Source organism: Hyla sarda, chromosome 11 (genome assembly GCF_029499605.1).
Source record: "Hyla sarda isolate aHylSar1 chromosome 11, aHylSar1.hap1, whole genome shotgun sequence".
Taxonomy (NCBI): Eukaryota; Metazoa; Chordata; class Amphibia; order Anura; family Hylidae; genus Hyla; species Hyla sarda.
In genome coordinates, this window is record NC_079199.1 from 8,066,611 (window position 1) to 8,081,946 (window position 15,336).

At 44.4% G+C, this 15,336-nt stretch overlaps 1 protein-coding gene across 1 annotated transcript in view; it reads left to right on the forward strand.

The window, feature by feature from the left end:
• SAMD4A (sterile alpha motif domain containing 4A) overlaps positions 1-13,308 on the forward strand; it is an 84,522-nt gene extending 71,214 nt beyond the window's left edge. The window contains 6 exon segments of the mRNA XM_056546420.1: positions 1,071-1,185; positions 1,187-1,213; positions 1,215-1,301; positions 7,416-7,542; positions 9,762-9,845; positions 11,259-13,308. Coding sequence (XP_056402395.1) covers positions 1,071-1,185; positions 1,187-1,213; positions 1,215-1,301; positions 7,416-7,542; positions 9,762-9,845; positions 11,259-11,287 — 469 coding nt within the window. The 3' untranslated portion in view covers positions 11,288-13,308.
• The last annotated feature ends 2,028 nt before the right edge of the window (positions 13,309-15,336 follow it).

Below are 15,336 nucleotides of genomic sequence, written 5' to 3' on the forward strand. Positions count from 1 at the left end.
GGAATAACCGCCGCCGCTGCCTTCAATTAAAATCTATGACATTGATGTATTATTGTAAGGACGAAGGATCTCCGAATTGTTGCAAAACCACAAGTCCCAGCATGCCCGGGCATTATGGGAATTGTACTTCTGCAACAGGGAAGTCTACAGGATATAAAATATAAATCTTCACAATTCTCAACATAGCTGCACAAAACAGCACCACCCCTGTCCACAGGTTGTATATGGTACTGGCAGCTTAGCCCTCATTCACTTCAATAGCAATGCACTCATAGATTACCTGTGGGAGTGTTTTCCAACCAGGGTGCCTTCAGCTGTTGCAAAACTACAACTCCAGCATGCCTGGACAGCCAAACACTGTCCAGGCATGCTGGGAGTTGTACTTCTGTCACAGTAGGTCCTCAGTTTGGAGACCACTGCCCTGGATGTAGCTGCAATAAATATAAATATCACTCCACAATTCTCATTCGAAAATAGCACCACCCCTGTCCACAGGTTGTAGGTGGTACTACAGCTTAGCTCCCATTCACTTCAATAAATAATGCACTCGCATACTACCTGTGGTAGTGTTTCCCAACTAGGGTGTCCCCAGCTGTTTCAAAGCTATATCGCACGTAACCTAAGCCAAGGGTGGCACTGTTTTTGAAAGAAATTAGCTCTGTCTTTCTAATCCTGGATAACCCTATAGACATTACAAAATGTCGGCCAATCCTGAGTATTATGGTAGACTCAGCCGACTGTCCAATGCAGTGTTTCTCTAACCAGGGTGCCTCCAGCTGTTGCAAAACTACAACTCCCAGCATGCCCGGACAGCCTTTGGCTGTCCGGGCATGCTGGGAGTTATAGTTTTGCAAATTCCTGACCTGACGGACTTGGTTTTCTGCACAAACTGCATTGTCGTCAATGTAGAATAGATCTTTGATCCTTTCCTTTGCACCCATGAACAAGGAGGCTCAGGATGAACAGATCTAAAGGTCCCCCTGCAGATAGAAGAGTGCTGTATAATTTTGTATTTAACCAATGACAATTATGTATTATATTTAGATTTTCTTTTCCGTTAATGTCGCCAGGACCTGCGTCGACGTGTTCATTGGCAGCCGAGGATTCGGACAGTCCAACTCCTTGCCTACAGCTGGATCTGTGGGTGCGGGCATAGCGAGAAGAAACCCCCGGCAGTTTCAGATCCCCATCCCGGAACCTCCCCAGCGCGCGGGCTCGGTTTGCTGGGTCCAAGCAGCCTCCTGGGTGCGACGCAGAGAACAACGTCCAACAATCCCGCCATGTTGAAGCAGGGGAGACAGGTTGGTGCTTCCTGTGAACTGGTTATATAGTCCTCTCTTAAAGGGGAAATACACCTAAAGTCTGATTTATATACATATTTGTGCATAAAGATTCAGTTAAACATACTATTTAATTTTTTTTTTTTTATTTGACCCTAGGGTTAGGAGTCCAGTGGGCGGTCTTACTCAGTGATTGACAGCTTTCTCTGTATAAGAGTGCAGACAGTGGAAGCCGTTTTTGGTAAAAGAAGCCCAGTTGGCAGATTTACTTACTAATTGAGACTGCCAATCACAGAGTAGGACCACACACTGGACTCCTAAAGCTAGAAATGAGGGTTGAATGAATAAACAGCATGTTACACTGAATGTTTCCTTACAAATGGGGAATCTAAATCTGAATAAGACCGCCCACTGGACTCTTCAACACAGAATTGGCAGAGGGGTTAAATGAATAAAATACAACTTATACAACATCTTTTTACTGCAAAGTTAAATTAATAATAATAATAATAATAATATATATATATATATATATATATATATATATATATATATATATATATATATATAATAATAAATATATATTTACATACCACAGAATGGCAATGGCTGTGCGAGACGGCCGAAACGTCGCTCTGGCATTTTTGTGCTGAATATAAGCTACACTTTTTGCCAAAGGAGGTGCTGCTGCCTTTTTTTTGTGTGTGTGTGTGTGTGTGTGTGTGTGTGTGTATGTATGTATGTATGTATGTATGTATATTGTGTATATATATATATGTGTGTGTGTATGTATATATTATATATGTATGTATATATATGTGTGTATATATATATGTGTGTGTATGTATATATTATATATATATAAATATATATAATATAAATTCCAAAAATAAGCAGCACATCAGGAAAAATGAAGGTCTGTAGGCAGGGTGCACGCATGCTGGAGCCACGGTCCTCTGGTTCCTTGGTAATAACAGTAGTAATATGCAGCACACCGAAATGTCATGCAAAGTGCTTTATTCCATGTGGTACAAAAAGCGACGTTTCGCAGGCCTCACGCCAGCATTCTCAAGAATTCTTCTTGAGAATGCTGGCGTGAGGCCGGCGAAACGTCGCTTTTTGTACCACATGGAATAAAGCACTTTGCATGACATTTCGGTGTGCTGCATATTACTACTATATATATATATATATATATATTATATATATAAATATATATATATATATATATATATATAATATGTATGTGTATATATATGTGTGTGTATATATGTAAATATATAATTATAAATGTATATTTATGCGACATTTACCCAAGTTAGATTTTTTGCAAATGTCCAGTTAGTCGCGCCAACTCAGTGTCGCAATGTGACATCACAATCTTCACGCCTCATACGCAAAATCCCAGTGTGGCCCTAGTGTTATTGGAATTTTATTTTAGTATAAAGCCAATAAATGGAGGACCGCCTCATGGCACTGGCTAGCTTCAAAATTGTTATCCAGGATTTAAAGAAACAGAGCTAATTTCTTCCAAAAACAGTGCAACGCCTGGTATTGGCTGTTTTGCAACTTGGCTCCATTCACTTTAATGGAAAGGGAGCAGCAATAACACACACACGACCTGAGGGACAGTTGTGGCGCTGTTTTCGGAAGAAATGAGCTTTGTGGTTGTAATTCTGGATAACTCTATATAAACATTACAAAAAGTCATCCAAACCTGCGGATTTTGGCGGGCCAAGTGCGCTGTCCAATGCAGTGTTTCCCTAACCGGTGTGCCTCCAGCTGTTGTAAAACTACAACTCCCAGCCGAAGGCTGTCCGGGCATGCTGGGAGTTGTAGCTTTGCAATAGCTGGAAGCACGCTGGTTAGGGAAACACTGCATTGGACAGTTAGTTGGCATCTTTCCTCCACTCCTTTTTATCCAGAACACATGAACGCTCGGCTAAACTGAGTGTGCACGTATGTTATCTGTTGGCTGAATGCATTTTAAGCAGGTAGCTATTGCTTGCGTATGGCTGCCCCTAGTGGACAATATGCATAAACCCAGAGGTATAGTTTGACGCTCTTGGGGCCCCAGTGCAGAACCTGGGCCCCCACGCCTGTCCTGCACCCTTTATAATACAGGTGATTTCTTATTGCAAGATCTAGATTTTTCGTTTTTTGTCCATAATTTGTGGTCCATATTTTAAAAAAAATGTAAAAAAAATATATATTTTTTTTGTAATTATTATTTTTTTTTCTAAAGAGAGTAGTAATGTTCTGTCACCCTCTGTTTTGGTCCCTTAAATTACAAACCCTGCGACACCGAAAATAAACCCAGCCGGCGCTGTCCCCTCCCGTGCACATGATTACTTAACCATGTTCTATTTTTTTTTTCCACGAGTCTGGATCCTTTTAAAGAAATATTTAAAAAAAACACACAACCCTAGTGAGAACAGACTGCAGGCATTTCCTGTGTTCTCTGCTCGGCGGCGGGGGTACCACAGGGGCTGAGAGCGATGGGAGGACGTGAAGCCAGGAGCGACAAGCCTCCCCCCCCCCCCCCCCCCCCCCCAGTGCTGTCCCCGCTCGCAAAACCCAAGTATATGTGCAGGCTGGTGGAAAATGCTAATATGGTGAAACCGGGGACGCCGGCCCTTTAAGAAATCCTATTTAGCCGAGGGCTTCTTTATATAGCTACAGATGTGGAGGAAGAGAAGGCTTATAGTACATCTATTTCTGGGGTTGAAGTCGGTCGCTGCCTGGAAAAACCTGAGGATTTCGAAAGCCTAAAAAGAAATAAGGCGCTCCCTGTTACCATATCCGATAATGGCCACTATCTATGGGGCTGACCTATTCAGCGGCGCTGTACACAGACGTGAAGGGTGGCGCATACACGTTAGATTATTGTTGGACTAACCTGCAGATGTGTTTCCCATGCAAGGTGCCTCCAGCTGTTGCAAATACTACAACTCCCAGCATGCCCGGGCAGCCAAAGGCTAGTCCACTAGACAATGTTGGGTGTTACTCTATTCCTCCCTTATTTTTTATTTATTTTTTTATTTAATGAATACGACATAGTAGATATAACTGGTGTTTCCCAACCTGTCGCCAGCTGATGCGCGGTGACTACTCCAATCGTGATGGGAGTTGTAGTTTTGCAACAGCCAGAGACAGGGCCGGCTCCTCCTATAGGCAAAATAGGCATGTGCCTACAGCGCCCTCTTGATGGGGGCGCCGTTCTGCCCTCCGCAGCCGCTAAGCAAGTCCCGACAGCTCCTCATGTAACAGGAGGTGGTTTGTTACAGTGTGTCATCCCAGTAGTAAGGAGATTACATGAGGAGGTTTGTTACAGTGTGTCACCCCAGTAGTAAGGAGATTACATGAGGAGGTTTGTTACAGTGTGTCACCCCAGTAGTAAGGAGATTACATGAGGAGGAGGTTTGTTACAGTGTGTCACCCCAGTAGTAAGGAGATTATATGAGGAGATTTGTTACAGTGTGTCACCCCAGTAGTAAGGAGATTAGATGAGGAGGAGGTTTGTTACAGTGTGTCACCCCAGTAGTAAGGAGATTAGATGAGGAGGAGGTTTGTTACAGTGTGTTACCCCAGTAGTAAGGAGATTATATGAGGAGGAGATTTGTTACAGTGTGTCACCCCAGTAGTAAGGAGATTAGATGAGGAGGAGGTTTGTTACAGTGTGTCACCCCAGTAGTAAGGAGATTAGATGAGGAGGAGGTTTGTTACAGTGTGTCACCCCAGTAGTAAGGAGATAACATGCATGGCATTGCCTAGGGTGCCAAAAATCCTTGCACCAGCCCTGGCCGGAGAGCCGTAAGGTTGTTAGGGCACAATGGGAGTTAGGCTATATTCACATGATGGAATTTCTGAGCAACATTCTGCATTAGATTTCCACACAGAGTTTCCGCAGCAGCAGAGCAGCATTTTTTCATCAATGGGATTCTGCTGCACTGTTCACATGGCAGAATTTCCGTGCCTAGTTTTTGCCGTGGAAATTCAAATTCCGTTGTACGCAGAATGAAGTCACCCCCAGAGAAGTCTTGCAGCCATTTCTTCTTCTCTCTGAGTGTATCCTATTAAGAAGTGCAAAGGGCAGAAGTAGAGCTCCAGGGATCAGAAGAGTTAACATCTTTAATGCTCCATGGATGGCCTTTTTTGACACCATTTTTCCATTGAAAACAGATGCATGCTCCACTGAGCTGAATGTGCATGTGTATGGATCAGGAGGGATAGAGGTTGCCTGAATGAAAAGTGTTTTATTTATTTTTAATTTTTTTCCCAGGCAGGGAATGCAGTAGCCCATCCTGGCCACTACACAATGTATAGAGCTATTTCCCAGTCCCCTGAAGAAGCTGTTTGTAGGGTGAAATATGTTGGGGGGTGTTATGTTGACTTGAATGTTGTGGATCATTGTAACTTCACTTAGTTCACAGTTAGTAGTGATTGAATAATGTGCTTGTAAATACTATCTATGGTGACAGCGGAATAACCCTTTATCAACTACTACTCCGGTGGGTGTGCTGGCTTTTGGATCCCTCCGCTGATCAGACGCTTATGACCTTTCCTAAGGATAGGGCATTAATAAATTGTGCCTGGAAAACCCTTTTATTATTTTTTTTTTATTTTTTTTTAAGGCTCTAAAATCTTTAAAAAAAAAAAACAGTCTACTGTCCTGGTATCAGCCATTTTCAAGTGTTCTTTAATAGGATGAATCACAGGTGGTTTAAGAAGAATAAAGTTAAAGGGGTACTCCGGTGGAAAACTATATATTTTTTTTTAATCGACTGATGCCAGAAAATTAAGCAGATTTGTAAATGACTTCAATTTAAAAATCTTAACCCTTCCAGTACTTATCAGCTGCTTTATGCTACAGAGGAAGTTGTGTAGTTCTTTCCAGTCTGACCACAGTGCTCTCTGCTGACACCTCTGTCCGTGACAGGAACTGTCCAGAGCAGGAGAGGTTTACTATGGGGATTTGCTCCTGCTTTGCTGACACCTCTGCCCATGTCAGGAACTGTCCAGAGAGCACTTTGGCCAGACTGGAAAGAACTACACAACTTCTTCTGGAGCATACAGCAGCTAAGTACTGGAAGGATTAAGATTTTTAAATAGAAGCAATTTACAAATCTGTTTAACTTTCTGGCACCAGTTGATTTAAAAAAATTAAAAAAAAAGTTTTCCACTGAAGTACCCCTTTAAAGGGGTACTCCACCCCTGGCATCTTATCCCCTATCCAAAGGATAGGGGATAAGATGTTCTAGCGCCGCGGTCCCGCTTCTGGGGACCCCGGGGATCCCCACTGCAGCACCCCGCTATCATTACTGCGCAGAGCGAGATCGCTCTGCACGTAATGACGGGCGATACAGGGGCCGGAGCAGCGTGACGTCATGGCTCCGCCCCTCATGACATCACGGCCCATCCCCTTAATGCAAGTCTATGGCAGGGGAGCGTGACTACCGCCACGCCCCCTTCCCATAGACTTGTATTGACGGGGGGCGGGCCGTGACGTCACGAGGGGCGGAGCCGTGAAGTAACGATGCTCCGGCCCCTGTATTGCCCGTCATTACGTGCAGAGCGATCTCGCTCTGCGCAGTAAGGATGGCGGGGTGCCGCAGCAGCGATCCCCGGGGTCCCCAGCAGCGGGACCCCGGCAATCTGACATCTTATCCCCTATCCTTTTGGATAGGGGATAAGATGTCTAGGGGCGGAGTACCCCTTTTAAGGGTAGGGTCACACATAGAATATATGCAGCATATTTCCCACACACGCTTTGTGTAGCCCTTCCCTAAATGATAGGATTCTGTCTGTTTTCTGCCACTACTAGGTTAGTGTTTCCCAACCAGGGGGCCTTTACAATTTGCAAAACCTATAGGGAGCCTTTACAAGTTGCAAAACTATAGGGGGCCTTTACAAGTTGCAAAAGTACAACTCCCAGCATTTACAAGTTGTCTTTACAAATGTGGCAAAACTACAACTTCCAGCATGCCCGGACAGCCGTTGGCTGTCCGGGCATGCTGGGAGTTGTAGTTTTACAACAGGTAGAGGCACCCCTGGTTGGGAAATGCTGATCTATTGAACGCCAGTCTGAATGTGCAGACATTATAACTAATGTTTCCTTCTTGGTTTACCCAATAGAATCTGTGGTTCGCCAACCCTGGTGGAAGTAACAGTATGCCAAGTCGATCTCACAGCTCGGTGCAAAGGACGCGCTCGCTGCCCGTGCACACCTCCCCGCAGACCATGCTGATGTTTCAGCAGCAAGGTAAGCAGCCCTGTATCTTTAATTAGGCCACCAAGGCCCAGGCCTAGGGTGGCGCTTTATCAGGGGGGCAGCAGCTGGGGTTTATACATGGGACTGCCTGCAAATAAATCGGGCGGTATCACCTGCAGGAAGCAGTGAATGGGTAATACTATTGCAAAACTACAACTCCCAGCATGCCCCGGCTGTAGCAGGCATTTGTAGCCAGGCGTTTGAGAACCTAAAAGCCCATAACATACTATTCTAAAGTATTATTGCCTAGTTCTGCAGGGCAGTGTGCCTCCAGCTGTTGCAAAACTACAACTCCCAGCATGCCCTGACAGCCTTTTTTTTGCAACAGCTGGAGGTCACGCTGCTTCGGGAAACGCTGCTTAGGGGCTGTTCACATCACATTTGCAATCTGTCATATATCCTGCATGTAGGATTTGCATGCATTAAAAAAACACATTAAAATGTATCACTTCTCCATTAACTTGCATGGAAATTTATACAATTTTTTTATTTTATTTTTAATATGTTGTATACATTTTTTCAATGCACTCATACATGATGTAGACCTATTTATATTCTGTTTATTTTATTTAATTTAGGTTTATTTATTAATTATATATTTTTTTAATTTTGATTTATTTATTATATTTATTCATTTATTTATTTTTTTATTTATTTTATTCAATTTAAATAAAAAATTAATAATAAATGAATAAATAAATATAATAAATTAATCTAAATTGAATAAAATAAATAAAAAATAATAAATGAATAAATATAATCTATTTTATTCAATTTAGATTTCTTTATTTACTGGATATTAATTTTTTCTATTTTATTTTATCTTTATTCTGTTACTATAAACCTAAACATGAAGTTGCACTTGTCTGTCTACACGTTTCACCTATATGCTAAACATGCGTTGAAATTGCCATGTGAACACCCCTTCCGGCTCTGCTACATCTGTATTCCCCCACATTTTTGGTGTCCTTGTCGTAATGATTTAATAAGGCACCTGTTGGGTTATTTTTAGAGCCCTGCCGTTCAGGCTTGTAATAACGAACTCCTCGTCCGCGAGCATCTCAACATGTGATGTTAATTTGGTCCCAAAAATTGTAAATGCTTTAAAAATTGTATTTATTTACGTAGTTATTTATACAGTGATCCCTCAACTTACAATGGCCTCAACATACAATAGTTTCAACATACAATGATCTTTTCTGGACCATCGTAACTTGAAACCAGACTCAACATACAATGAATGTACAGACAGTCCAGATCTGTGAATGGTGTCACAACTGGAGGAACTGACCAATCAGAATGGGCATTTTACTGGTAAATCACCTGTATTACTGAAGTGTATGCACTGACTGGTGTCTGGTAGCGCCCTCTATAGTACAGGGAGGAACTACAAGTTTTGTACTACTCCTTACCTGTGCCAGGGTTAGCTGCTCCTTTGGACACCAAGTAAGGGCAGCTCCATTTGGGACACTGCATGTACTGTATAGGACCCTGAAGAAGCTCCTGTCCTCTACATAAACCATTGTTTCCCAACCAGGGGGCCTCCAGCTGTTGCAAAACTACAACTCCCAGCATGTCCGGACAGCCAACGGCTGTCCGGGCATGCTGGGAGTTGTAGTTTTGCAACAGCTGGAGGCACCCTGGTTGGGAAACACTGACATAGACAATGATTACAGCTCCCAGCAGATCTTTCTTACTTTTATATATATATATATGGATTTGCTTTATCTATATTAGTTATCTACTTATTTTTCTTTAATCCTCACTTTTTCCTATTTTTGGATGACATTTTGGTGGCTTCAGAACCAATTACCAGGTTTCCATAGAGTTATGGTCTCAACTAGAGATGAGCGAACTTGCAGTAAATTCGATTCGTCACGAACTTCTCGGCTCGGCAGTTGCTGACTTTTCCTGCATAAATTAGTTCAGCTTTTCGGTGCTCCCGTGGGCTGGAAAAGGTGGATACAGTCCTAGGAGACTCTTTCCTAGGACTGTATCCACCTTTTCCAGCCCACCGGAAAGCTGAACTAATTTATGCAGGAAAAGTCAGCAACCGCCGAGCCGAGAAGTTTGTGACGAATCGAATTTACTGTAAGTTCGCTCATCTCTAGTTTCAACATACAATGGTCCCAACATACAATGGTCGTCCTGGAACCAATTAATATTGTAACCTGAGGGACCGCTGTATATAATTGTTTCTCTCCCCTCAGATTTTCAGGTACCAGCAACAGAACCCGACATCAATAACCGTCTGGAATCGCTGTGTCTGAGTATGACTGAGCATGCTCTGAGCGGTGAGTATGTCAAATATAGCGCAGCTAAAAATACCCGGGGAGGAGACGGGCTGGAAGTGGAATGTCTGCGAGACGTAATACATGGACAAAATGTCTATTTTCTGGCTTTGTAAATGCGTCCAATGAAATCACCACTTAGACTACAGAGGAGTCTGCTGTGAGTCCAGGGCTCGGGGCGGCCGCTCGTACAATGTCAGTCTGCAGCTGCCAAAGTCAGTTTTGCGGTGGGCTGAGGTATGTGAGGTTACTGCGAGGCAGGATCTGGAGTAAGAGCAAAACAACGTGTCTGAACACTGTGTGACTGGGCCCGAGCTGCGGGGGGGGGGGGGGGGAGCGCCGATTTATTATTGCGTAGATCTTTGTGCAGTTTTCCAGCCTGAGATCAGTTGCGCCTCCCATAATTCCCTGCAGTCTGAGGAGCCATGGAAGAAGACCGATCTGTTATAAGACACCTTAGGAGCAACATAATACCTCCAGATATTCACGGATCGGAAGCAGCTAATATCTCCCTGAGACGTGTTTGCTGTGCTGGGAAAATCTGTACTCTATGACCTGAGCCTTATGTACTGTCGTAGAAAGGTGGTCTGCTGTCTGTTTCTCTGGCTGGGCGCCGTCTCGGGGGGGGCCCTCTGGCTGGGTGCCGTTCTGGGGGGGGCCCTCTGGCTGGGTGCCGTTCTGGGGGGGCCCTCTGGCTGGGTGCCGTTCTGGGGGGGGGCCTCTGGCTGGGTGCCGTTCTGGGGGGGGGGGCTTCTGGCTGGGTGCCGTTCTGGGGGGGACCTCTGGCTGGGTGCCGTTCTGGGGGGGACCTCTGGCTGGGTGCCGTTCTGGGGGGGACCTCTGGCTGGGTGCCGTTCTGGGGGGGGGCCTCTGGCTGGGTGCCGTTCTGGGGGGGGGCCTCTGGCTGGGTGCCATTCTGGGGGGGGGCCTCTGGCTGGGGTGCCGTTCTGGGGGGGGGGCCTCTGGCTGGGTGCCGTTCTGGGGGGGGGGGCCTCTGGCTGGGTGCCGTTCTGGGGGGGGGGGGGCCTCTGGCTGGGTGCCATTCTGGGGGGGGGGGCCTCTGGCTGGGTGCCGTTCTGGGGGGGGGCCTCTGGCTGGGTGCCGTTCTGGGGGGGGGGGCCTCTGACTGGGTGTCGTTCTGGGGGGGGGGGGCCTCTGGCTGGGAGTCTTCTTGGGTGGGCCTCTGGCTGGGTGCCGTTCTGGGGGGGGGGGGCCTCTGGCTGGGTGCCGTTCTGGGTGAGCCATAGACTTCACTGTAGAGAACCACACACGACCACATCTTCTATATGTGGCTGCTATTAGAAGATATGACCTATAGGGGCCCCAGTGAAACCTCTCCACCCCTCAGTTATGATAGTAACATGAATTGTTTTCTGCTCTTTAATGCCTCTCAATAATGTTTTTGTTTCCTTGCAGATGGCGTGGACAAAACCTCCACTATCTAATGCGAAACGGTACTTCGTGGCAGCGCTGGGCGTAGCTCACGGAACTGCTGGTCCAGTATTGGGATTTGCAGACTTTCTCTCTCTCTTCCCTGGATTGCGCCAAACACAATTTTGCCTTTTTTTATTTTATTTTATTTCATTATTGTATAAACAATGGAAGACTGAGAGATTGGAAGCATAAGCTGAGCTTGCTGAGAAGCAAAAATTTAGAACTTTTTTTTTTTTTTCTTTTTTGATCGGTTTCCTGAATGAAAAGCGTCACGTTCTGAGCGGGAAACACGTGAAAATGTGATCGGCAAGAATTTGTTTTTCTGCCACTGGACAATACATGTCGGACCCATCATCAGGGGGGCGGACATGTGACCAAACAATGGAAGAAAGGGGGAGATTATTGCTTCTTTTTTCTTTTTTTTCTCTCTCTATACATTTACAGTATTTACAGCATTTACAGCATTTGTTTCCCCCCCCCCCCCAGTGTAAAAAAAGAAAAAAAATTCTCATGTTTACATAAAAAGAACAGTTATAAGGGTACACCATTTTTTCAGGTAATCCTTCTGTATCAGAATTTTCTTTTTATATGTATTAATAGCAGCCGGTTTGCGTTATGTAAGAGACAAAACTTATTCTTATGGGAATAGAAAGTGTCCTCGAGGAGTTAAGATTCTGGCCCCTCGGCCCCCAGGGGCCACTGTGTTTTTCAGACAGACCTGTATGATGCTATAGACCAGGGGGCCTCCAGTTGTTGCACAACTACAACTCTCAGCAGGCCCGGACAGCCGCTGGGAGTTGTAGTTTTGCAACAGCTGGAGGCACCCTGGTTGGAAAACCCTGCCATAGACATTACAAGAACATCTGCCTGCTCATGGACAACAATAAAAAATATATCTAAAAATTCCTTTTAAGAATTACGCAAAAAGATTCATAAATAAAAAATCTTTACCCAAAAAATATAGGGGCAGAATCTAATGTCTATGGGGCGGCTTTAGGCTTTGTTTAGACGGCGGAATTTATGCAATTTCGCACCATTTCCATTCCGCAAAGGTAGCTGAATGGAATTGCAGCGGGATTTCAGTGGAATTATGTGTTCTTTAAATTAGCTGTATTTTGCAAAATTAAAGACTGGTCTTTAAATTTTGCATAATGCCGTCACTGAAATTTTGCCGTGCAATTGGGACAGCAGGATCCCATTAAAGTCTATGGGCAGTAGATTTTGACAGAATTTACGGTGGAATTCTTTTGCGAAGTTCTGCCGTCTGAACACTGCCTTATGGTGCCAACCATTCCTTTAAGGGTTAAAATGTGGGATGTTCTTAAGGTGTTTGTGGAAAGTCATGGAATGTGAAGAGGGTAAACTGGAGCAGAAATGTTTGGGTTATGTTGCTTATTTTTTTTTTTTCCTTTTCTTTTGGGCATTCTCATCCTTATTTTTTTTGTTTTTTTGTTTGTGGCGTGCTAAACATGATAATATTCAGTTGTTGGTAGTGTGAAATTAATGCTGCTAATGTGATTTTAGTGCTTTTATGTATATTTGCCAAAGGCAAAAAAAAAGTACCAAGTAAGTACTCTAAAGAAAAAATAAAAACTTGCACCATTTGCTGCCGGAAACCCCAAAGCATCGGCTAAAATCTTGGGGTGTGCAAAGACCCATGGCGGTCCCTTCTTCACTGGCCCCATTTTTTTTTAAATCAAAAGGTCCCTCTGTTAAACACTACTAGCAAGCTTAAAGGGGTACTCTGGGGAACTAAACCCATAGCCCATTCTTTCCCTCTTACCAACCTATTTAATTGTCTAAACATCATTTATTTGAGATATAGAGAATTTCCCCCTCTTTCATGTCATCCTACCATCCACTGTGTCTCTGTCAAAGTCTCTCTATGAAAGCAGCCCCCACCCTCCTGAGAGATACAGACCACATGGATTCTGCCCTGCACTGATGGGTCATTGTCCATTAAATGAAAACTGTCAGCAAAGTCACCCACACTAACCAGTGGTACTGGCTGGTAGTGCGGGTGACGTTGATTAAAATGATGCTAACCTTGTCTAGCTCTGTCGCTTCGTTCAGTCGTTATCCTCTTTTTGTGAATATGGTAATGAGAAACAAGTGGCACAGGCTGGGTTACGAGCTTGCCTTTGGGCACTGTGACATCATCCCGGCTAATGTATATTCATTCCCTCCCTCCGCTTCTCCCTCTCCTCCACGCTCTTCAAACGCGTCTTTTGCGCATGTGCTGTTTACTATCAAATTTGGCTGCCGCCGCTGGACCGAAGCTACACCGAGGCTGCTTCCGGTTGTACCCAGGAAGCGGCAGAAGATGCGTTTGCAGAGCGGGGAGAAGCAGATATTGGGAATGAATATTCATTAGCCGGGCTGACGTCACAGTGCCCAAAGGCAGGATCGTAACCCCGCTCTTGCCACTTGTTCCTCATTACCATATTCACAAAAAGGAGGATAACTGCCGAACGTAGCAACAGATCCAGACAAGGATAACTTCATTTTAATCAGCTTCACCCGCACTACCAGCCAGTACCACAGGTTAGTGCGGGTGACTTTGCTGACAGCACTGATAAGTGCTGATAGCTGGGAGGTGTGTGCAGCCTCAGCCAATCACACACTGAATCTCTCTGCTCACAGAACAGGAGGTTGGAGGCTGCTCTGAGAGGGAGCTAAGCTGCAATGACTCCCAGGACTTGTAGTATCATGCTGCAGGGAAAGGGAAGGATGACAAACAATATTAAGCAGCCAGAGAAGACAACAGGGGCCACAGAAGCAATGTATGTCAGGCAGGAAACATATCCAGGTAGTGTGGTGGCTTTGGAGCTTTATACGTCCCTGGAGCACCCCTTTAACCATAGGATTTTTTTTATTGGCATTACTGGTCAGATTAGTGTTTAACCCTTTTAATATCCAAATGTCTCTGCATCGGTGACTGTATATAAATGGATAATGTGCTTGGAGGTGGGGAATGCACACTACAGGGGCACAATGGATCCATATTATGGACCTGTGGTGCTGTGTAGTGCTTCTGTGAGGCACCATATTTCCCCACCCCCATACAAGAAGCAATGCTTAGACGGCATGCATTGGAACATGTCACAATATGGACACAGCCCATGTGTTACCCTGTGGCGTTACAGTACGGACCCATAGCAGGCTATGGGCACCATATTACAGATCCTTACAACATTGATCTCTAATATGGATGTGTGCACAAGGCCTAACCCACTCGGTCACCCAAGTGTAGCGATTCCTATAAATACATTCAGTAATTGAGAAAGATGGGGCAACGATTTGCGTTTTGCGTAAATTAAAAAAAAATTTAGATCGAAAAATTCCCTAAAGATCCGCGGCTTCTGACTTTCTAGGAAACTATATATTGTTGCCATTCCATTGCATGGCTTCATATCCATTAGACCTGGCAGATAGAAGAACGCAGCCTCTATAGCATAGCCGTTCTTCTATTATGGCCTTATTTTCGGTCTTTGGTTACATTTTTTATTTTTACAAAAACCGGGACTGGATCCTATTAGAAAAGAAGAAAAAATGGGAAAATATTTTTCCTACACAAAGTTTATAACGGAATGCACTTACCTACGAACTCTTAAAAAAGCCAGAAATGAAGCATGGCTGTAGCGCCTTACCGCGAGCCCGGGTCAGCCGCTGCTTTTTAGGATTATTTTTGTATCACCCATATATGAAAAAAAAAATCTAACTTTGTGTGTCTCATTCTTCTATGCATTTAGAACTTTATTTTGCAGCAATAGGTTTCGTTTGTTTGTTTTTTTAATTTTATTTTTTTATTTCAGAAATAGGCCCCTAAATGCCCTTTTTCCAGTTTACATAGTTCTTGACCCATCTGTGTTTTGGTTAGATGGGGCACCTTGTTTAGGGGGGGGGGGGGGGTGTTAACTTCTTGCGTCTCATTCTTTTATTCTTTATTTTTTGCAGCAACACAGGTATTTTTTTTTTTTTTTTTCAGCAATAGGCTCATAAATGCCCTTTTTCCAGTTTCCATACTTCTTGACCCCTCAGTGTTTTGGTTAGATTCAGC